At 35.5% G+C, this 24,302-nt stretch overlaps 2 protein-coding genes across 4 annotated transcripts in view; both read right to left on the bottom strand.

Moving 5' to 3' along the window:
• The window catches only part of LOC139988969 (damage-control phosphatase ARMT1), a 300,302-nt gene that overhangs the window by 38,930 nt on the left and 237,070 nt on the right, over positions 1-24,302 (bottom strand). The window lies entirely within an intron of this gene.
• The window catches only part of LOC139988968 (lachesin), a 260,206-nt gene that overhangs the window by 10,508 nt on the left and 225,396 nt on the right, over positions 1-24,302 (bottom strand). For 2 of the 3 annotated variants that reach the window (XM_072006802.1, XM_072006801.1), the window contains exons 8-9: positions 8,914-8,970; positions 8,065-8,151 (exon numbers count right to left, since the gene is read on the bottom strand). In XM_072006802.1, the coding sequence (XP_071862903.1) occupies positions 8,065-8,151; positions 8,914-8,970 (144 nt within the window). Of the gene's footprint in view, positions 1-7,107; positions 7,946-8,064; positions 8,152-8,913; positions 8,971-24,302 lie in introns of those variants that run through there. The other variant, XM_072006803.1, reaches the window with a different exon arrangement.

The raw sequence follows: 24,302 nt of genomic DNA, 5'->3' as shown, positions 1-24,302 counted from the left end.
ACAAATAGGGACATTTACTTGCAAACGTCTATTGTGTCGGGAAGAAGATAGATTCCCAATTGTTAGGCGTTTAGTTAAATAGATTGCACGAAAATAACTGCAGAAAGTAAATAGAGAAAGCGAACAATTATTTTCACTTTCGATAATATTTAATATAAAACTACTTCAAGAAAATGAGAAAATAAAACTCGTATGGAAATTTGGAGATACAGTCGAGTATCTCGTAGGAAAAACACTTCGATTTAAATTGTCAAATTTGATTCATCAAGCGAATAAATTTATATAAGCGTACAGTTCCCCTAACTACTCGGGGAATTGTGTGAAACTCAAAATCATACGGAAGAATTTTCGAAGTATTTAGCTCGAATTCATACGTCGTATGTCTGGCGTGCACGTTTCATATCGCGAATCGTTGTCGAATTTAGGCATGTCATGAAGCTCGTATTTCAACCGCCTCTACCTCTCCATTCAACGAATATTAAACCACTCTGCGAGTGCGTTCTACTCAATAACATGCAGTGCGTGTTGATAATCGGTAGATTTTGCGATTCAGTCAATTTCAATTGTGAAGCTTCTCGAATATAGAATACACCATAGGGGAATTGAAAAGCTCCGTAATATATGTTTTGTCTCTGCTGCTGTTTATTTGCTACCATTTCCGACATTTACGTTTGCCTTTTATACCTACACGTTCTATCGTTTCGAAAAAATTTTTCGTAACTCATAACTGTGAATTTTATCGAAAATTGTTGTCAATCGCATTGAACATTTGAAATTTGATATACTTCAATCACCACGAAATAAAGCTATAACTATTATATTAATTAGAATCTATAGTCGAGCGTTATTCGTAACATCTCCTGGTCTACCACCTTTGTTTTGATTACTCATTTATATTTTCCAAATGAAAATTTTCACATTAACGGCAGATTATTTGTTCTTTTAATGTAGCTTCCCTGAAAGTTATATTAGAGTCATCAGCAGTGTTTACGGCGTTATACCCAAGATTAAATTAGTATAGTAAAAGCATTCTTTTTTTCGATTTTTCCATTTATCCATGTTTCGCTTTAATACACAATGTGTCATTTTATAGTAAAACGATTGACAAAAACCGTTTGTAGAGAGAGGGCTTAATAGTTAAAAAAAAAGAATTACGTTCCTTTATTTTGCTATTTAATGTGGCGAAGATGATCGAAGTTTCGAACCTGGACCTCTTGACGTTTGCTTGGCGGCTGATTAAAACCGATCATCAACCGTTGGATGTCGGGGTATGTTTAGATTATCGGCGTTAAGTCCGGCGCGAACGCAGATAACTGACACAGGTCTTCAAAAGAGGTTTTCCACGTTTTATCGGCTACACGTTCATATTGTTTGTCAGCTTTCAGCTTGTGATATTACATTGAAATGAAGTAAGTAACGGCATAAAGATGTAACAATTTGATCAATGGATTGTAATAATTTAAAAAATACGCAAACAAGAGCAAACAGTGGCATTAATTGTGTTATTTTAAAATTTTAAACACGAAAATTGTATTCACGTTATAACAATGCTACATATTCGCAAATGTTTAAATGACCAACCAAATGAAATTGTTACGCCCCGAGGCTTATTATAGGCCGTGTTGTTAACCGTCGCTCGTGGTACTACAGTGTCCCAGATAGATCGTCTTATATGACCGATGAAATATATACAATGTAGCGAAAAAAGCGCATAATTGTCATCAAGGAGCGAGTTTTAGAAACGCCGATTCGCATTCGGTCCGTTATCTTATCTACACAAAGAAGGTGATCATAGGCGCGAATGGTGGCGTGACTCGAGCGTCGTGGGGGTTGTCTCCCAGAGAAGGCAAAGGAAAAAAATCGAAGGGCAATCATTTGAGGATTCAAACGAAATGTATCGAGAGGTTTAGACGAATAAAATCCAGGTCGCTTAGTCTAACGAATACATCGAGAAATATCATAAAGTCGGGTCGAATTACTGTAACAAACTAATTGTATTATCGTTAAATCATTTGTGACGTGTTCATTATAATTTTAAATATTGTTAAATATACAAGTTTATATTAACCCTGTTAATTCAGCATTAAAATCATTTGAACTACCTCTGTTATCCTAATCGAAACAGGGGAACGACTAATTCGCTGCGTCGATTATCAGAGTCGAGAATTTACGCCCCTCGCTGACGCGTTTTCCTCGCGATCGCGTCTCTCCGCGAACGGTCGTAACAGAAATTTTGTTTTTAGATCAGTTCTGTAATGTTTTTATTTTCTACTAATTCTTGACACAGATGTATATGAAAATTTTGCTACAAATTATCATTTACTATGTAACCAGAGATTTCACATTTTAGTAGATACTTCTTCGCCTGAAAATAATATCGGCTATGTCGTTTGTATCTAAAATTTCGATATCCATGAAATACAAATTCTATTACAAAATCGCGTATGTATACTATTAGGTATTTATATAATTCGTTAGAGATTATCTTTTTCAACAGGTTTATTATTATAACCGCTATTCGAGCATAAAACGTCAGGGTAAATTTACTGATGGAACATGAAATGTTGGTACACATTTGTGGATGCAAACATCGTAATGCCTACAGGAGTAATTTCCACGTCGTATTTCGGACATGTAATTTTGCAACGTTCGCCATGATCGACTTCGTGGCAGAATTGACCCAGTTGAACTCGTCCCTCCAACCCCATTTAGCGAATATTAAGCCGATCTGTACGCATATACACGCACAATAGTATGTAGAACATGTTGACAGTGCGTACACGCGCGGTTAAGTCAATCTAGATATCTACCATTCTCGAAATCCAGGCAATCAAAGATAACAGAGAGCATCGATGGAATTAGGTTGTCAACGGACCATGGTAGTTTCTGAACTAAAATTTCACGCTCCTTATCGATCGTGCATAATTTACGATATTTCAAGTCATTTAATTGATGGTCCTCAAGATTTCCCTTGTTTGTCGGTGCCTTGCCTATCTGTAAATATCTATCGAATATCAGTTGTACGATGCTACATAAAAAAAAATACTTGGATTTAATACCAATTTTGTAGAAAAGATCAAGATAGGGCTAAGAGAACTATAATAATCGATATATTATTAATAATCGATTATAATAATTCTTTTTCATCTGAGAAATACAATTTCTTCTATGTTAGTCCCAGTTCGCGTAACACGTGCTGGAATTAAAATCAGGCTGATCAGCGGAATGTTGTCGCTTATTATGATTCGGCAGAAAGGTGCTAAGTGCCTCCGCAACGATCATTTCCTACCAGAGATTTAATCAGCTCGGTGTTGATGTCGTTGATGCATTCGAGGCATTTCAGCCACGTTCTCTCTTGGCTTGCCAGCAACCCCGTCGTATGTGCAAGCTTACGATAGGATAGTAGTCGCTTTATCTATATGCAAGCATGCGACTAAGCCAATCTCTCTATGTTCTCCCGCAGAATTACAGGCGAACAACGGTTCCCCAGGGAATTAAAGGACACCTTAGAGGTGTATGTGGTTTGAAAGATGTCACGATACTGAAACCACGGCAGACTACATCTGCTATTGTAACTTTACCCTGACGAATTAGCGTTTGATACATGTTTCCTGTCGCTCCGCCGCGTCGAACACCGTGTCAAATCACAATTCCGACAAACGATAAACGAAGAATAGAACAGAAGACCTGATACTAGATCTCATTTATTTTCTATTTTTCGTTTTTATTTAGCGCTTGCAATGAAAAGTTACGATGAAAAATGTGGCTTGTTAAAAGTAAATACGTCCAACAGGTTAGCATTTTTTATTACTATTCCAATTAGAAATATGATTCGTCTTTAATTAAAACAATATTATTCTCTTTACTGTTATTTTAAAGGGGTACAATATCAACGTGAACTATACGCGTAGATCTATGTAATTGAAACAAAACAATATAGCTCTCGCTAAAGAACCAAAACTCATTAGAGAAAAGAAAGAAAAAAGAAGCAGAAATGAATACACTACTTTTCTAAATAAATAAACGTTCGTATCACAAATAACGTTAAAGAAGACGGTTTAGAACAATAGGAAACTTACAAGAATTTCTATTTTAATTTCTAAATCGTAAATTTCCGTTCGGAACACTTTCAATTTCGTGTAAAATTAGGTGTAAATGTTACATTTCTTATTTAGGCGAAAGAAGCAATCAGCCAGTTCGTATAACTGCTTTCAAGTGAAATAGAGAAACTGTAGATAATTAAGTTTTTATTTGTTGAATTATTCGATTAAACAATCGCCACGCTGACAAACAGTTATGGGTGTGTAATTAATGCGGCGGTACATAATTTCGTTATTATCCAACGATCTGTTGGTTAATACGTGTCGAATGTAATAGATGAAACGTATTTGATTTCTATCCAACAATAATTGTTAATTGTTCCCTTATTTTTTGTGTTGATCATAACGAGAAGCAATTCGTTATAAATATTTTCGAGGAATGGAATTCGTAATCCGCATTTGTTCGATGACAAATTTATGGTTCTTACTCAAATAGGAGAAACGAAAACAAAAATTCTAAAGCATTATGATTTTGATGTATTGTAGGTGATTCATTTATTTGTGTTGTTAAACTTCAATTCAATTTAGCGATTTCGATGATTCGTTATCCGCTTGATTGAAACAGGATTGCTCTTTTTGAATAGAAATTGAAAGATCATTTACTTCGTCTTTATTATCTATATTTTGTTTAATCAAGAATATGTCGGTTTAATGATTTAACATAACAAATTCGACATAGTAATGTTAAAAGTGTGTGATTTATCTCTTACTTTAGTTAGTGAACGTGGAAAAAAGTTCTTACGAAAAAAGATATTTTGTACGGAAATGTGAAAAAATTGCGTCCTCGGTTAAAAGAAAAATAAGAAAATAGAAAATCAATAATTATAGGTAATAGAAAACGAGAAAGGTAAAGTATGCATGTAGTGAGAAAAAAGCTAAAAAAAAAATTGGAAGAGGTGACCGTGTAAGACGTATACGGTAAAACAACAGAATAAAAAATCGAAAGGTAAAAAAATGTTGGGATTAAAATGGAAAAGAAAGGAAATGAAATAAGAAAGAGGAAAACGAAACGAAAGTTAAAGGGTAAATAAGAAATTACTGTTTACTCATCTGAAAATGCTTCGTATGATTTTGCGATTTTCACGATACAAAGAAAAAAGATAATAAACGCGAGAAAATGCACTTAAAATATTTTATACGGGATGGAGTTGAAATTATCGTTGAAGGTACAAAAAAAGATTAAAGAAATGGCAAAACTATAACAGATCTAGAAGACAGAAAGATTTTAAATGTATTGTAATAAAACTTGATAGAATTACGGCACTATGACATTTATGCATTAAATATATCAATCACTTTATGTTTAAGGCCATGATTAATGTAAATTTGGTGTCGTTTGTTACTTCACGGGTAAGTGAGTCACGAGTAAGTGTCCGTGGCTTTACCTTTATAAACCAGTATTCGTTTAACTTTTCAAACGCAGAATCTTTTACCTAGATTTCAGGTGCTTTTTCTTTCCTCTCTTCCCATTTACGAAACTAACCGATAATTCCTATTCAACAACATAACTCCTGGAAAATTCTAATTGTGTCTTAATTAAAAACGCGACGCGTGTGCCTCTTAAATATCCCGAATGCAATCTTTCCTTGGCAAAAATTGCTTACGACTCAATTCATCTGCCCAAGAATGAAAACAAAACCGGAAGAAAGAAAATTCAGCAACGAAAAAAGCAAAAGAAAAGGAGAGGAAACAAATTAAAAGGACTACGCTCGCTAAACGAAGAAGAGCACGGTGAAACGGAGAGAAAGACGACGACGACGACGACAACGACAAGGCCAAACAAAGAGACGCGGCAGAACAGAGAAAGCTCTAGCGGAGAAGCGTTGAGGGAAGCAAACATTAATGCGACCCCGTAGACCGCAGATGTTGCGCCAATTACAAACCTCACCCTTGCGCTTGAGTGTCTCACTCGCTCCTTAAAGCCGCGACAGTCGGAGGAATACGCCGTATTCCGACTTACGAGCCCGATGTCGCATATCTTCCTGCCTCCAGCTCTTTGTCTTTTCCTCCCGTGTTCCATCCACTCATCGACGACGACTTAGTTCTCTGTGTATGTGCAGCTTACATGTAGCGCCGGAGGCGTGGGGATAGCACGGCCCGCCAACGAGACACGAATTTTCGAAAAGGCTCTCGCACTTTGTTAGATTAAATTTAGCACAAGGCGCAAAAGGACGATCTCTCGGTCGTTCTCTCTTTCTTTGTCGTTGACGACGGTGTTACAACGGAAAGAGGAAGGGGCTAGGCTAGACGGTTCGGCGGGTCGCCCATGATCCTTCGAAGGAGAAAGAGAAACGGTCGAGACGGAACAAGGATGCCAGGTACCAGGGGAAAAACGGGCGGAAGAGAGGGAGAACACCGAGTACGCCGGTGGCTGATATTATTCTTGGGTCTTCCTCGCTGGAGCATTATTAGTTCTGGCGTGTTAGCATACATGAAATATTGATGTTACAGAGAGCCCACCCTTCGTGCTGTCCCAACTCCGATCTCCTATGCTCCTTGGTCCCACGTCTCCTTAGATTTTACACGTATACGAGCATCCGCTTGTACTTTCGCGACTTCTCTTTTACTCGTTGTCCGCGCATACTTCTCGTTTCTTTTCTCGTCGACTCTTTGTCGACGATTTTTACGGCTTTTAAGCCCCTTCGCTGTCGTAATCCGCTTCTTGGTCGTTTTACCACCGTTTTTGGAACTCCACGGTCGAAGGGATTGAATTTCTTGGCTTTGACACGCGCAAGGTTGTTGGTTTACCTTCTACTTGTATTTATATCTGTATCAGGACCTTTTATATTAATTTGATTTAAGAATCGTTTAATTAATTTACATTAAGCGATTTCGATGCGGAACTGACTATAAAATATGAAAGAATACCAAATGTTCGATGTCGAACGCATTAAATAAATCTCTCTTACTTTTACTTTATTTAAAATTCATTAAAACTTCTAGCTAATTAATCCTTTTAATCAGTTATATGGGGGGGAAATAAAATAAAACTGTCAACTTCATAAAGAGAGTTCTTGATATTTATGTCGGTACGGTGATTTAAATCGCAGAGCATGGTCAGAGACGTTGTAATGTGATTATAATGAAAATAAACAGGAAGTTGCAGAATAGAAGAGAAAGCGGGAAAGTGAAATCACGGGTAAACTACCCCATTGGTTACGGAGTTAATTGAGTTTTCGAGCTTCTTTGAGGCGCTTAAGGCGTGTTGTTCCGTTCGTTAGATTTATCTTAATACGGCAAGTCTCGAAACATCCTAACTCCTTAAAGCCACCATTAAAGCCGCGATCGATTTCAAGGATTTTCGGTGCAGGTTGCGTTGGTTAACAGCCGAGTTAATTACTGGAAATTTAGAACTCGTCGCGAGGGAATTCCTTACGCTTCAACGAAGTCGTTTAATCTGCAATTTTGATTGCATATCCGTTTTGATTATTTGTTCGATATTAAAAGTGTTACAATATCATAAACAGGGAAGTCGAAGTATGTTGAAACAACATTTGCAAAAATAATCTAATTCCATCTATCGAATATGTTATCCGGTAGATTTCTCCTCATTTCGTTGCTAACTGTATCACGTTATTACATTTTTGTTGCATTTCCGCCTCGCTACACCCGTTTCCTCTTTTCCTCGACTTTCCCACGGGAAGTGTCTGAGTGATCGATGTGTTCTTCGAAAAAAGATCAAGATTGAAGAGAATACGTTTCGCCAGTAGACTTTCAGAGGAGGAACTTTTTTGTCATTTGCATTTACTTTTCTCCAAATAGTATGAAATTTGCATGTGTCTGATCTGTTAATCCAACATTGCGTCTCTTACGTTTTCAATCGTTAGTAGGATTCTGATCGTATCCTAATTTTAAAAATAAAGAAAAAGATACATAAAATATAACATTGTTCCGAGTTCTATATAATATTTCAATTGCGCATTTGACATCCGAATATATTTGAACAATTCGTAAATGGGTTTACCTGATTTCATATTTTTCTCGTTGTGAATCGTCAGCGAGCTTGGATTTCCGTAAATAGAGTTATTCATTTCAGCCATCAGCTCCCAATCTGTACAGAAAATGGCATTTTATAGCAGTTCCTCCAGGGATTTTGTGCGAAATAAATATCTGAAACGTTTGGTCGCTAACTTTGTTGCCTTTTAAACGAAATATACGTGGTTGTTGAAGCTTTGCGACATTCGTTGTATAAATAATAGATCGCTACCATTCGAATGGCGGTTGGCAACTAAATTAGTTTTCCTAAAGAAACTGACAGAAGTTAAGCCGCTTATGAGATCCGTGTGCAAAGGTGCAGGCAAACGCATCAATTGACCATGCTTTCAACATTTCTCTTGCGAAATCTATTTAGTCACGCGGAATTTATTCAGTCTTGACTGTTAGCTGCTTCTGTGCAGAAGGAGTAGAAATTAAAAAGTTTATTAATGCCAGAGGGAATTTTAAATGTAAGGCTTAGGAATATGATCTGCATGGTTTCCATAAAAATTAAGTTTAAGTTAAATCGAGCGAAAAAAGTTGCAAACGTTGCATTGATTAATCCTTAATCGGTTGAGTTTTGATTCTACTTAAATCTACTTCAATCGTTACAATTCATTTATTCCTACACTAAGACATGGAATGCAAACGTAGATTGCATATAGAAAAGGAGGGTAAGGATAAAAATAGAAACGAAAAATGGGGAAGAAACATCCAATGTCTCGAAGGAGAAGGTCCTTGAAGCGGTATCGAAGAAAAACGAAAACATGCGGGGCTGACCTCGTCCGCAGGATAAAATATTATTTTCTCCGCGATTAAGGGAGGTTTACGAGCTTACCTTTCTTCGGCATCTCCGTGGTAGATGGGCTTGGGCTGGTACTCGGCGGTGAAGACACTGCAACGAAAGAAATAAGTTTTTATTTTTAATTAAAGTTTCTTCCTTGGTAGTAGGCGCGTAGCCCGTTTGAAGCAACACTGTTAAGAGGAGGATAGTTGGTCGGCAACCAGCGATGCAAGCAGAGAAGACAGTGGAATGGCATGAGGGTTGACTCGAAACCTGTACGGACCGTTATGGATTGCGCCACCTGTTACTAACTTCACCCTCGAACGTATTAGCCACCGTGCCGTCGGCCAGGCCGCCCAACCTCCACATCATATCTTACACGCTACCTACCCACCCTACTCTCTTGAGATCCCCTTGCCGCGCTTCTCTAACTTTGTCGCCCGTATCGAATATAGTTGAATAATTATTCCTAATATCGTCATACGTTCTGTGTGTTTTTCGTCGTTGTAACGTTGCGTCATCGTAGGAGAATAGTCGCGCGATCTAAGTAGGAATTGCATCTGGTTGTAGATTATGCTATCTTCCGCATCAGTGATCTGGTAATTGTAGCAATAAGAATACCATTTTATTTATAATATCTCATTATAGCATTTTATTATATCAGAGTTGGAAGAGTTGTCATTACATTCTCTAAATAACTCATTTCGAATTAAAGCTAAAAACGTATCTCTCCTTTGGAGAAAATATATTTATTAAATATATACCTAATATATATTTATATATATTTATATATATTAGATTTGTATATCAGTGATGTTTGTTTCATTTTGTTTGTGAACTGTTTATTTCCTACAGTTTGGAATATAGTATATCTGCAAGATGTAGATATACCAGAGGATGGTAGGAACGAAACAAGGATTTTTTCAAAATCGAATATAATAGTAGTATAATAATAGAATGATTTGCTTAATAGTAAAAATGAGAATTTCTTAATACTAAAGAATAGTACAGAATAAAAGTATCTTCCATTTTATCATTACGGATTAAATGTTGGAGCAAGTATTTTACGAGTTATTCAGAATGTCTTTTACGTATAGGAAAACTTTTTCTACTTTTATCATCTGCATAAAAAATAGCTTATAAAACTTTAAACACGGATACGTCTCTTACATCTCTAACTAGTATAATATATTAAAATCCTTTTCAGCTTTTCTCCTTTCTCGTTTGCTTAAACTTAGAAATGTTTCAACTTTTGAAACGATTCCCTAATTAAATATTCGATCATCTAGCTCGCGAGCTTCAAATATGAAAACATTTTTTGTCTGTTTAACCAAAAACTAATTGGCAACTGGAGACTGTGTATTACTTTTGCGATATTTGTGCAGCAGTATAAATGCAAACTGTTTTCGAGTCAAGCTCTTTATCGAATGTTGTCGAAACTTGAACAAGACCGATCAAACATCGTGGAAGGAAATCGTCAGAATTACTCGTGCGGAATTCTGCGCTAGGCGCAAACAAACTAACTTACCGCGTCGTCACAGTGACGCGTTCACCGCAGAAAAGTCATCGTTATTTGTCACGGAACGTTGAGCGATTGCCCGTGTGTGGAAGGTGCATGCCACTGAGATACTTGCATGCTACAGAAGGTAAATAGGATAGAATGACGAAGTATGCCTCTTGCGAAACGTATTTACGCGCCTGAATATACATAATGCAACTTCGTGGTTGCTATTTTCCTCACGAAATCATTCCCAAATTATTTTCTAGCTTAATTGAAATTAAATTATTTTCTCGGATTTTTGAAGTAGCAGTTCAATTTCCTGACCATAGTTTATTCATTGCCCTGTTCTCATTTTTCGTAACAATGTAAATAAAATATGATATTTTCTTAGCATTTTCTATTTGTGCCTTGTCTTCCTCCTTTATCCTCTTGTTCTTCCTGTGATGAAGAGCGATCAATATTTGATTTTTCAGCTTTGATGTAAAATAGATTAGAATTTTTATTTGGTAATTTATTTCCATCGAGCTAGCAGTAGGTCGACGGCGTACAGTTACAAGAATTATTAAACTGTAATAACACTACCTACTTATTGTTAGATATTGTAAATTCAATATTTGAAAGAACTGTGATGAGAAAATTAATAACATTAATTAATTTCGTGTGTTTTTATACTTGAACTTTGATGACACGTACATCAAGTTTCATATTTAGCGTCGAGCTATATTAAACTTATCGAATTAATATTGATGTTAAATCATCTGAAAACTATCTAAGGCTTAAACTTTGAAGCTTTAGTACAATACATACGCAGTGAGTAACTTTGAGTGTTTCTCTAGGACTCTAGAATATATAGGTAAATACTTCATCAGTGAATTTCAAGGTTATATTTTTATTTGAAAGGAGAAGTACGTACATCAATACGTATTTATTTTGTTTACAGGCATTTTTACTATCTTCTTCCATAACTTCTTCAATTTTCTGTTTCACGAATTTAGTGATATTTTCTATACTTAACACAAAATATGGTCATTTTCCCTATTTTAATCATGATTAATCTAAATAACTATAATATAGTTATAGAAATGATATCACTCATACATGTCTGTCTAGAGTAGAATGGATTTTGCTTCACGAATACGGACGTGCATATGGCCAAAAGAATTAAACCTATACAAGTAAAAGAACAAACGAAATTCTCGATTAATTCTGGAACGAAATCGCAAAAGCAACAAAACGAACAGATGGAGGAGACATACGATGTAGAAAATTATTTAAATCCCCTTCGCCACTTTCAATTAGTTTTCATCGCGACACATCACGATTATCGACCTCTCCGTTTTAAAAGGCATGGTTTTATCATTCAGACAGCGTTTCACAGACAAATTAACGAGTTTGAATGGCCGTGGCCACTAGAATATTTTCGTACGACATGTCGACTAACATCATTAACATGAAATATGCATATACTTATTATCCATAATGTTAGAACGTTCAAAGCACGAATTCATCGCGATGAATTATCTTTTTTCGCGCATTATCGTGTCTCTCGCAGATTTCTGTCGATGTCGTTGGTGAAACAGTTCCGCTTGATCAATGGTCAACCTTTTATCGCGAAAAAATCGATCGTTTAGTTACTTAGTAATTAGTTGGTTGAACGCGACCTACTTTGTAACTGATGGCAACAGTTGCACTGACCACTCTGAGTTGATTCTTTCGTAACACTTATAATCGCATAGACGCGTGCCACTCGATGATAAGCCTAAGCAACGCAACAGGAAAGCGAGCTTTGCGATTAACCGTACAACATTAACAACATTAACAACATTAATCGTACCTCCTCGACCTGTTCTTTAATTGTAAAATATGATATCTTCGAACTGAGAGATAGTAATCCCGTTTTCTTTTTACTCTATTTTATTCTATTTTAATTGTTAATAATTATTTAATTTTAATTGCACGCTGTTCGATAATTCTTATCCGCTAAGGCTATCGTAATTACAAACTGTTTTTAGAGAAGACTTGATCATAAGAAGGATAGGCTGGATTATTGATTTATGAAGATTTGTAATCGTTCGAGGGAAAAGGAGAGTAGATCTATGAGATGAAATAATCAGTTTTATTTATATTGTCTCATGGTGATTTTGAAGGTTAATTTCAGTAACGATAAATCTTTTCTTATTCAAACTCAACTATAATACGAATACGTACAGTCATAACTTTTTTTTGCAATCTTTGTATTGTAAAATTTCAAATCTACGCTACTCATTTTTAAAGAGTAAATTCTGAAAGTTTTTAATGACTTTAAAGGCCTGATTCCATAATATATTTTCACAAAAAGCGCTTTCAAACAACGGTGCAGGATAATATCACAACTCCAAAAAAAAAAAAAAAAAAAAAAAGGGTATCAGAGTGTGAAAAGCTTTAACACAACTCTTTCGTTTGCATTATATTGTATATAGATTTCTCATTACCAAACTTTTTAGTCTGTCGCAAATGAATAAAGAAAAGGTTGGAGAGATATAGATCGGTATTTTTTTTCAGTATTAAACTTTCCTACAAATGTTTGAAAATGGCAAACCCATAATTTTGTTAACAGGAAGACCTGGAAACCTTTAATTTTCTTTGTCTGAAATTCATCTCATAACAGAATTTTCTTCTTCATATCAAATTTTTATAAGTTATTAATTTTTCGATATATCCTTTAACATAAATAACATATTCAATAATGTATTCTTGAGAAGTTATATTGATTTTTATGCGAACTAAAATATCGAATCGCAATATGTTCGAGTACCAGAATATTTGGATCATAAAGCTTCCAATAATAATGGAGGTTTTTTTATCGAGAAACGAAGCGAATTCGAATTCTCATAGCGAAGATAAAATATTTTTACACAAACGATATAAAATTCTATATAGAAAATATCTTTATATTCGTGCTACTACAATATTAGTGTAATACCAAATATATGTTTATAAAAATATGGTATTATTATCATTTGTGATATTTTAAAAGACCAAATAGTAATATTTTACTTGACTATTTTGTTAATAGGAAATTTTCTAAATAAATAGTAATTAACGTATAGTTTTGAATGTACTATTTTTATGGGTATAATACGAATCGAAATAGCAACACGAGTCACGCGAATTCTATCTAAATGCAATCTGTTTTCTGTTTAATTTAGTAATAAGAATAAAAGAAATTATAATCGCGCAAAGATAACAGCGGGTGGATATAATTTCATTTATAACCGCAAGAAATTTGTCTTTATTTTTATTCTTTTCGTCTTTTCTAATGGTAATATTAATACAAGAAATATTTCAATATGCAAAATTATTAAAATCAACGCACGAAATGTTATACATGCATATATATATGCTTCGGGTAAAGATTGTGTTTTCCATGATTATGGGCAGATTATCCAATTTGAAGGGTAGCACAGGCTCGTTTCGACGCATGGATATAAATAGGCAAGGGGAAAAATTCATTTATCATTTTTGCGAGTCGTCGACGGGAAGAAGAGGCATTAGACTGCGAGAGAAAGACGAGGACGAGGAAAAGGGAAACGGCAGGCGCGGAAAGACATTGGAGGAACGAGCAACGGTAGAAGCCGAGAGAAATAGAGTGAAGACTTCTCATTTTGTACGTGGCTGAGTGGCAGACGGAAGGAAGGAGCAGAAAAAAGATACGGAAGAAAAGGAGATGGAAAGGAGAGAAGACAGACAGAGAAATATATACAGTCGAGCAGAGACTTTTCACTTTTGATTTATCGCGCCAACTTCTATTTCTCCCGGGAGATATTAAAACCCGTTGTCCCGGCAATTTAACTTTGCCCACCTGATTGATGATTGAACCAGCCAACACGTCCTCTTCTTTCGTTGCACTGAATTGCTCATTAGATGCAATTAATAAATCGCCTTCTTTCAAATAAACAAAACTACCTATTTGAGATTATTTGATACTTCTCTTTTTACATCCCTGCGCAATTTGCGCAGTTGTCAGTTGCTTGTTTCGCTTTATTCTATTCGATTGTAAAATATGTTATCACGATGTCGATGTGAATTCAGTTACGATCTAGCTTTTAATTTGATAATCTGCAAACACAGAAAGAATTGATATCGAAAAATCCTTTCAAACATTTTTAGGATATTAGTATTTGGTCAAATTTCACGGGGATAAAAGTAAGATAAAGTGAAGAATAAGATTCGAGAAAGTTGAGGAAAGAAGGAAAAATGAAGAGGACAATTCGTGAAGTTTACACGCCACACGCGACTATTTCGAAGTTCTGGCGAGGTAAGGTAAGCGAACTCGTTAAAATCTTAAGGCGCCTTAATTAGTCTAATAGCACCATCCTTTTTCGTCGGTCCATCAGCAACTTTCCAACCATCGTTCCATTCAATTTCTTCTTCGCGTTTCTCGCAACGGATCTGGAATCTGTTCAAATATTGCCCAGTGTACTAATTCCAATTAGTGTATTTTGTCTGTAACAGAACCCCTTGTCTCGCGTTCCTTTTGTGGAAAGAGGAAGGAAAAGTGACAAGAATGTTTTCATGGACACGGAGAGTAACGGCGCATGTGGTAGAGTCGAATGTTACTTTATGTGTGCTAAGTGAATATAAATTGGGAATTAAATCGCGCCATAATCAGTTGAACGTCGAGAAATGTATGACGTGCTTGAGAAAGATGAAGAAAAAAGGACCTCTAAGGCTGAAAGATATGGACCCTTTTCTCTTTGCTTTTTGCATTTCTTTCTTTTGAGGTGTTTGCAAGTAAATAAAGGTAATAAGAAAAAGTAGTTAACTATTATAGAAATTAAAAAGTGTACACTATTCACAGAAACACATAAACGAGATATCTAAAGATATATTTTCAACATTCGATTCTAAAATCAAGTATCGTCTTACATCTTTATCAGATTAAATTCACGTAAATTATTGTTAAAAGTAAGAACTTAACGCGACCGAAAAAATGGCTATTCAATTGATAAAAAAGTAACCAGTTAAAGGACTTCCTAATATTTCAATAAGTACAATAAATATCCGGTCCAGGACGGGGAACTGTATCATCCTGGCAACTGGCGGCCGGGTCCTCTAATAAAAAGCCATACATTTATCACTTTTATCCGCGCTTTATCATACGTACCGCCATGAACTCATAAAACTGCATTATCCTTGTACGTGTGCAGGAACTCGGTTTTTATCGGCCAGGCCGATGAAATTCATCCCATTCTCTCTGTTCCCCTTATCACTAGTCTGTCCCTTTTTTCGCTCTGCATTGTTTACCATTACTTGCCAACAAATTTCCTCGTTCATACGAATCAAATTATGCGGAGGTTTCATGAAACAACAGTTCAAATTATGGGGAAATTTTAACTGTTTGATAAGTTCGGTTGTCTTTTTTTTCTAAAGGAAAGCAATAAACTTTTCTATCTGAAACTTCATTCGTCATCATCTCCACATTTTATTTCAACGATTGAGTAATATCGATCAAACTATTTTCGACGAGGAATGATGAAATGTGTAGATTGTAGTCAAGCATTACATATAACAAGTTTTATGTTTTTTGATAGCAGAGGAAGTCGAAAGATCGAATATCGAGTAAATAGCCTATTTCCATTCTTCCCAAAGGAACCGTATAATAAGTGGTTCTCTGAAAAATTTACCTAGTTTCCTACCTACAAACTATACAAGCTTCTATCATCAAGGAAAGTTTCCATAATTAACTTTGTTCATATTTACAATATGTAGGTAATTTTCCTATTGCGTTCATTGGCGATTTTCTAATGATTTAATAATTAGATCTGACAGTGTTAGCTCTCATTTCGTGCAATTTATTATGCTTTCAGTGTGAAATTAGAGGAAAATTCCGAAACTCGAAATATCTCATAACGCAATACTAATATTTGATTTACTATAACTTGATGAAATATCTTGTAGGTCAACAATATGCTAATATTCTCGTAGGAAATTCCTTATTTGAAAGTGTTTACTTAAATCTATTCCTTGTGTATTATGGTATTTCAATATATTCATAAATATAATATAAAATTTATATATGAAATTTAATTAGTACAGAATTACTCTCTAATAAGCTGTTACGTTAAAAGCGATTCGGGAATAGATTTTATGTTGAATTTCATCCATATCGGTATTTTATCCAGATGTTCTATTTGCGTAGTTAAATGATATATCAATCTAAATAAATGTATCAATCGGAAAATGTTGACGATGCCCTGTTGAAACCAATTCTAAATTATACGTTTCGGAGACCAAATTTTCGACCATTTAATGCAATGGCGAGAAAAAATTCAGTTTAAAGTGGTCTATTTATAGAGGCGTTAGTCGAAAAATTATCAATTGCATTCGTTTCGTTGTAATCCCAATAAGTACATCTTCAGTCATCTATTGCTTTAGACATTTTTAATCTAAATGAACTATATTACACTCTAGATATATTTTATTACTATCGTGCATAATACATCTAATATAACGATATATAGTAGATAAATTGGAAATTAGAAGGTTTGCAGGAAAGGTGACCATAAGCTCTGTTTAATAAGCATAGTTAAGTTGTAAGTGAATTTAGATTTCGAAACGAAAATTGAATACGGTGATGCGTAATTACTTTAGTGGTTTGGAAAGTTTGTCATCTACCAACTGATTGTTTTACTTTCCATCAATTTAATTTTCATGTTGATTCTATCTATTACCACCCAAAGTTATAATTTCGTTTCAAAACGTTCAGTTAACCCTAACATACAGACGAATTTTGCACTAATGTTGACTATAATGTTGAACGAGTCTTTTACACTTGCTACTGGAGTACCGATGTTAAGCAATGGAATTTGATAATGTAAAATAACTGAAAAAAATTGCAACGTTGACGCTTAATTGATTGGACGGTTATTCATTTTCTCCCACTTTGTCTACACTTGTGATCTATTCATCTATTCATCCACGTCTATTCGTTTCTATTATGAAATATCATTATTTATCCAATAACAGATATCCTCGAATCAGTTTCCACAAACTCGACCCTTTCAATCATCAGTCTGAACTATTAAACTTTGCACGGGTCTATCTCAAATTTTGCCTTCGATCAATCATCAGTAACGTTTCCACAAAATCATCAACGAACCTTCATTCTGATGAAGGTACGTACAAACTATTGGACCAGCTGATTTTCTTCCTCATCCCAATTGGGAAACATAATTCCCAGGTCCGATGATGCCGCAATAGCGGCAGGCCACGATCGTTAACCCGAGCGTGCACAGGGTGAACGAGATCGCCAGGAAATAATTTGGCCGAACGTCGTCGTCATCGAATCAGCGGCCGTGATAGGACAACCAGGAAATTGCCAGCTTCGTTACTCGCGAAATATGTAATCGAATATCTCGGAACAATAGTGGATTGTCGCTGCCTTATGGAGATGCCTTCTGTTCACGTCTGTAATTACTCGTAACGGAATTCCCTGTTGACGTATCGACGGAAGATAGCTGTTTCATTCAATTAAATGACAGCGAATACGTGATGAAAAGCAATTATATCGACTAGCTATACCAGTGAATTCGTACACCAGCGATCTAGTTACTAGTATTGCTATAAGTATTTATAAATTCTCGATATAATTAAAATTAAGAAATAAATTACTTGATGTGAAACGGAAATTACTTTTATTTCAGAGACATATTATATCTATATTATATCTTTGCGTCGCGTCGTATTTATCATGGCTACTCGAATATCTCTTGATCGCGATGCGACATCCCTCTTTGATAATTACCGACCCGCGTCCCTATTCACGTTCCTCGCGCCGCATCGATCTATTAACTTGTCACTGGTGTCTACCGAAAGGTGACAGGAAGCTGCTGCTGCATCCTGCGTGAACTAATTATTAGCAGTCGTTACGAAGATAGTGTGTACGCCGAAGATGTCGAGAATGGATAACAGGATCTGTGGTACGAATTAGATCGCCACGAAATTTGCGTCATGGCTTTGCTAATGGAGATTAGACGGAACATCTACTGAAATTGCGACGTTTGCTAAATGGGAATGGTTTTTAACGCGTTGATCGATGAAAAGACATACATAAAGAACAAATAAGATCAAGAGATCACGTTAGGAGGTTTAATTGCAATTTACATCCTATGATCATCCCAGACGGCGACAAATTTTATCTGTGCAAGTTGTTATCACCATCAGGCGATTAAGTGCGCATTCCCATCGAATGACATCGGTCGAAGAACTAAGAGCATAGATGGATGCTTAAGAGAGGCCAAAATAGTCCCGAATAGGGAGAAGGAGACGCACTCGAGAAGGTGGGGAATTAGTATGCGGCGGCTGTCGCACACCCCTCGACGATGGCGACGACGCGATGTCAACGGCTTTCTACACCTTTCGCCCGACCCTGGACCAGCCAGACTAGACCGTTAATTTTCCATCCCATGACTCCAATCAATCTTACGGCCGTCACCGGCTCTCCCGTATGACGATGCCCTCGTCGCCTCACCTCCGGCTTTGATACGTCATCGCCTTCCACCACCCCGTTTCCCCTCATTTCCGCCGTGATTTCTGACACCGTCACAGAGAATTCGCTAAATATCCGAAGACATGTCGTTTGTCCGTAGTGACACGTCCACGGAAACGGATTTCGAATGACCATCCATTCCAACACCTTCATGCTTGTCGTTTATTGTCGGACTTTGAACGTTTGTTACGACTCATCGGCAGTATCGGGGACATGGAAAAAAGATAAAGCGGCAAACTGGTCAAATTTGGCGTAGAAGTTTGCGTTTGCGTCATCACGCATAATAATTTTGTTAGTCGTTGACAATAAATATTGAAAAATGATTCAACCAATTGCATAATGGATAACATTTAAAGAATCATTCAGAATATGTTTATTTGCTTTTTTTCTCTTATCAAGTAATAATTAGTGAACAAGCTTTTCACTATTTTGTTACTTTCGAATTTCTACTTGAAACTTGATAAACTACCGGTTTCTCGTTTCCATCTACTTGGCCGAGCAATAATTAGAAATACATTCACGTGGCTAGAAATAGTTTGTCAATTATTGTGTCGCGCCGTTAATTCTTTAGCTTAATCTACGATCGATTCGATGGCTCGCCCAGTTCGATGACCTAACAGTACATGGCTTTTCCGTGTCTCACATTTACCTCGATAAGTCACCTATGACCTACAATCTGGATTTTCATCATGCGTTCACCGCTTTCGTTACAACGGGAACACGGCCGTGGATGAAGCGTAAAACGCATTCTGTCATGTTGTTTGCATGCGTTTGCTGAAATCCAATTATTGATATGAAAGGTCTGTGCGTCGTACGAAAAATTGCTCCAACTTTTTCGCCATTCTCTGGTACAATGCGTCATCGACAATCGATAGTAATGAGTTTTAAGTACTGTTTTTTGTTTTCAGATGTCTCTCCACGTGATTCTATTTCCGTTTCATTCAATAAACAATCAACGGTGAACATTTGAAGGACGCATAGAAATGTTTATACTATCCTTTGTATGTTTATGACGACACGGTTTGCTTTCCATTTCGAATGGATTTCATTGAACACGGTACAGTTACAGAACTTTCGGGTTTAATTACCAATTCTACCATCTGACGCGCCTCATTCGTCGACGAAACAATATTTATCCGCAACATTTATCCGCAACATTTACTTCCGTTTTGCAGTGACCGATCTTGCGATATATGTTATAAAAATTGCAATTGTATTGGATTTTTCCTTTCAAATTTCATTTACGAATTACACAATAGGCATGATGTAATGTTGCGTTCATTTCTAAATAATAATAAATAATATATAAATCCTTCTAATAATAATAATAAATATAATCTGAATAATAATATAATAATAATAAAGTACATATATAAAGTTCGCTCAAAACCAGGCATTTGCGTAACAAGTGTGTTTTGTATAACTAAATGTTTATTTTATTAAATCATGGAAATTCCGAAAATTAATTTAGTTAATGGTAATCCGCATAATTAGGAGCTTCGAAATTTCTTCCCATTGCAATATTGTCGTACTAAAAGTATATTTTGTCACTAAAAGCAATAGTCTGTCAAAATAATCTGGGAAATATTTCTTGCACTTATTCCTTTCAAACGCTGATCGGTCTGACCAAAGTCTGACTACTTCCATTTCTTATCATCAGCAGACCAACAATACCATCTATCCTCTTACAAAACTTCAATATTTCTCGCATTGGCATAGTGGCATACTGTCATTTTATGGCAGAAACAGATCTTTCGCCGCTTTTAAATGTCTCATTGTTGTTCTTCGTGTAATAGATTCGTCACAAATAAATAAATAATGGGTATTAACTTTATGTGTTCTGTTTGTTGGTTGTTTTTTCGATAGTCTTTTTCTCTTTAATAAATGACAAATTAGTAACATGGGTAAAAGCGGTTATTATGAAATTGTTCCGAATAACCTTCCACCTTCCAGGTAATTGCTATCCAATTTCGCAAGTATGCGAGGAGCGAAGACGAAGGAAGGTGGAAAGAGTCTCTTCAACTTTGCCAAGTTCGCCTTGAATATTGCGGGACACGCGAAGATAATTCACGGAAAAGTCGGAAAAGAGATAACTTCGTCTCGGCGATGTCGAGAACGTACGCTATGGGTTCGTCTAATTTATCGAGTATAAGGATGGAAGACGAACGACGGAGGTTCCCTCGAGTTATTAGTCCTGCTTAACCAAGGTGATTGACACGACAAAAGTTACCTAGTACAAATTTTTAGCTGACAATTTAGATTAGGTAGGATTTCTGACGTATACAACAAATTTATATAAAAATGTCCGGGTAGAAGACACGCTGAAATCACTCGAAGCGGCAATGAACAGAAAAGTAACAAAGCATCTGGAGAGAAATGGAAAGGGGAGATGCAAGATAGAAGAATGAAATTAATTCATTTGAGCGTATATAGAGTTTTCAAACCAGGTCAGAATTTTAATGAGAGAGTAAGGAAACCTGTGATTCGATCGAGAATGGTTGCAAACTTTATATTAAACATTTCTTGTATTTCGTTCGCAACATTAAACTGTAATTATCATATTCATATCGTGTATCCGTATATAACGTACGAATATATCATATTCGAAATTATCATTCGATGGATCTCTGCGTTATAAGATTTTTTATTTAATCGAAATTGTTTCCGGCGGTAAAGTCTGCTAGAAAATTCATGCTGGCTGTATGGGAAACGTAACAGGTTAATTACTAAATTAGACGTCAAGGTTTCAGATTCAAACGTCCGTAGCAGCAAGTTGTAATTTATGCTGAAATAATTACTCGTTCTGGTTACTTAACACCATGTACGCACCTGCACTCCGAGCTCACAGCGAATGTCAAGAAAGCTGTAGATCTACAAGAAACTTTGCTTGAAAGAAATCTGTTATATCATATCGGACAATTTTTTAGCGAAAGATATAAAAACAGAAAGAAAAATGTAATGTCTCTTTAAAAAATGAATATTTTGCTTAGGGAATAATATTCGAATTATATAAAATCAAAGTATATTTTGTATTACTCTTTAACTTTTGTACAATGTAGGAAATACTTCACTTTTTAACATGTTGAATTTCGCTATTTTGTTCAAAAAGTTTACGTTAAAATAAAACAGCCATCAACTAATTTCACTTCATCATTAAACCGTCCCAATACAACAAAATTACCAAAATTATCGTAGCGAATACTTGCGTGAAGGCGAAAGGCAGACGTTTGCGATTTACGAAATTACAAAACAGCCGTTAAAAGCTATTACGGAGACAACCGGGGAATCGATTTTCATGGTCGGCGTGCAACGAAACGTGTGCAAGCAACGGCGTAATTTTAAGAATTGCTGCTACAAAGGGCGATCGAGACGAGCAAAGGCGAATAAATTTCTTTGTCTCACCATGCGAAAAGGAGAAAGGTCGTAAGTTAACGCACGAAGAAGAACAACACGAGTCGAGCGATCGTTTGAACTCATTCGAAACAACAATTACGAAAGCTACCATGGCACAATATCCGCCGCTGTCTAGACATGTCGTTATCGTTCAGTTGTCGTCTTCACGTAGAATTTTGCCATACGTCGATGTACCGATAAGTCGCAAATGATTCCATAGCACGATAATGTTTTTAGTATTATGTATAGATTAATAAAGCGCAACTATTATAAGACTATTATTATGCAGCAATTGGAATTTTGATGCTAGGCATTTTAAAGAATTTTATAGATATGCACCTTTTATAGAGTTGCATCTCTACAACGTTGTCGGTGAATAAGTTTGACGAGTATGCAGTGTGACTCACAAACAGAAAAAGACAGAAAGGGGGAACACGCTAGGGAATAGAATAATGAGAGACTAATTTGGGAAAATGAATTCCTGCATGGATTGAAGTTGGAGAACACGAGATCTTTGACGGTAGTAAATGACAGAACCACGAACGCACAGTTCGTAGAAATGTTATTCTGATTTCGAATAAGTTTGCGCAATGAATTTGGATTCATAATTTTTGTAACGTTATAGGAGACTCGACATGTTGAGGAAACAGCGGCTGGTTGTTAAACTTCGGATACGCCTCGGGTTGAATCATGGCTCGCGTACCTCTTTCGTTCCAGCTTCCTTCGCGCGCATGTTAAAGAGGAAGCGTTGCTTGTTTCGACATCTCCTTTTATCATTTACGATGTCTCAGGGAAGTTATTGTTTTTGCTGGAAATGCTGATTTTGTTCAGCTAAATTCCCTCGCGTAATCGAACTATTGTACTGTTATTAGTACAATTTTATAAATTATAACTCCGCCGTATAACGGTAAGAAGTTTAGAAGTAAAATAAAAAAACTTATACAAATACATTTGATGATACACAATTTAAAATAATCCTTTTTCATATAGTAAAAAAGAGGTCCTTAATTCGCTGGAATTGTTGCCCAAAAGCGTAATTTTATTATCGAGTTTGCTTCCACTCTGTCGTCCTCAAACTGTCTTCATTTCGATACTATCCTTTTCAACCGTGATTCCATGTTTTATCAAATACGGAGAACCATAAACAACGAAACAGGTTTACGCTTCAAATCTTATTGAGAAACCGTTTTCTTTTATCCTCGAGTTTTTTAATGTAACGTTTACATAATATATGAATCTCAACATGAGAACAATTCCTACTTTGTTGTTTTCGCACTTATGAATATGAATGATGTTCAATGTTTAATGGCATTAAAAATTTTTTAATTCTTTTATCTTAACTTTTCTGAATGCTATCGATACAAATCTATAAACGAATAATTGAAAAATAGTTACATATATATATATTTATATATAATTATATTAATATATATATATCTTAATTATATATATTATATATTAATATAATTTTATATGTATATATATATTTATATATAATTATATTAATATATAGATATATACCTTAATTATATATATTATATATTAATATAATTTTATATGTGTTTATATATATATATGTTTGTATATATATATATATAAGGTACATTAACTGTTTTCTTCTCATGTATAACAAGAGACGAGCAATTGAATCCGGGGAACGAAAAAGACTCGTAGATCTTTGGATCCAAGGATTTTAAAGACAATGGAACGGGAAAGGGGAACGAGGTGCGAAAATTAATTACGTTCTAGAAAGTTGCGTAATTGCATCGATCGCCCCTGCAGAAACTTGTTTCGCTCAATCTTCACGCGTCGACTTTTTAGCACTTTTCCTATTCTATTCTTTGTTTCAATACTTCGTGATATCAAAAAGTAGGACCATTTTCCGATAATTAAAAAAATAATAAAATTTCATGTCTGCAAGTTACTGTTTGTATTAATAGGTTTGCCTCATACATCATAGAAATAACTCAAAATCATTGTCCAAAATCTTAAATAAGAATATAAAGATCTGTACGACAG

Source organism: Bombus fervidus, chromosome 7 (assembly GCF_041682495.2).
Source record: "Bombus fervidus isolate BK054 chromosome 7, iyBomFerv1, whole genome shotgun sequence".
NCBI lineage: Eukaryota > Metazoa > Arthropoda > Insecta > Hymenoptera > Apidae > Bombus > Bombus fervidus.
This window is presented reverse-complemented; position numbering and strand designations above follow the sequence as displayed.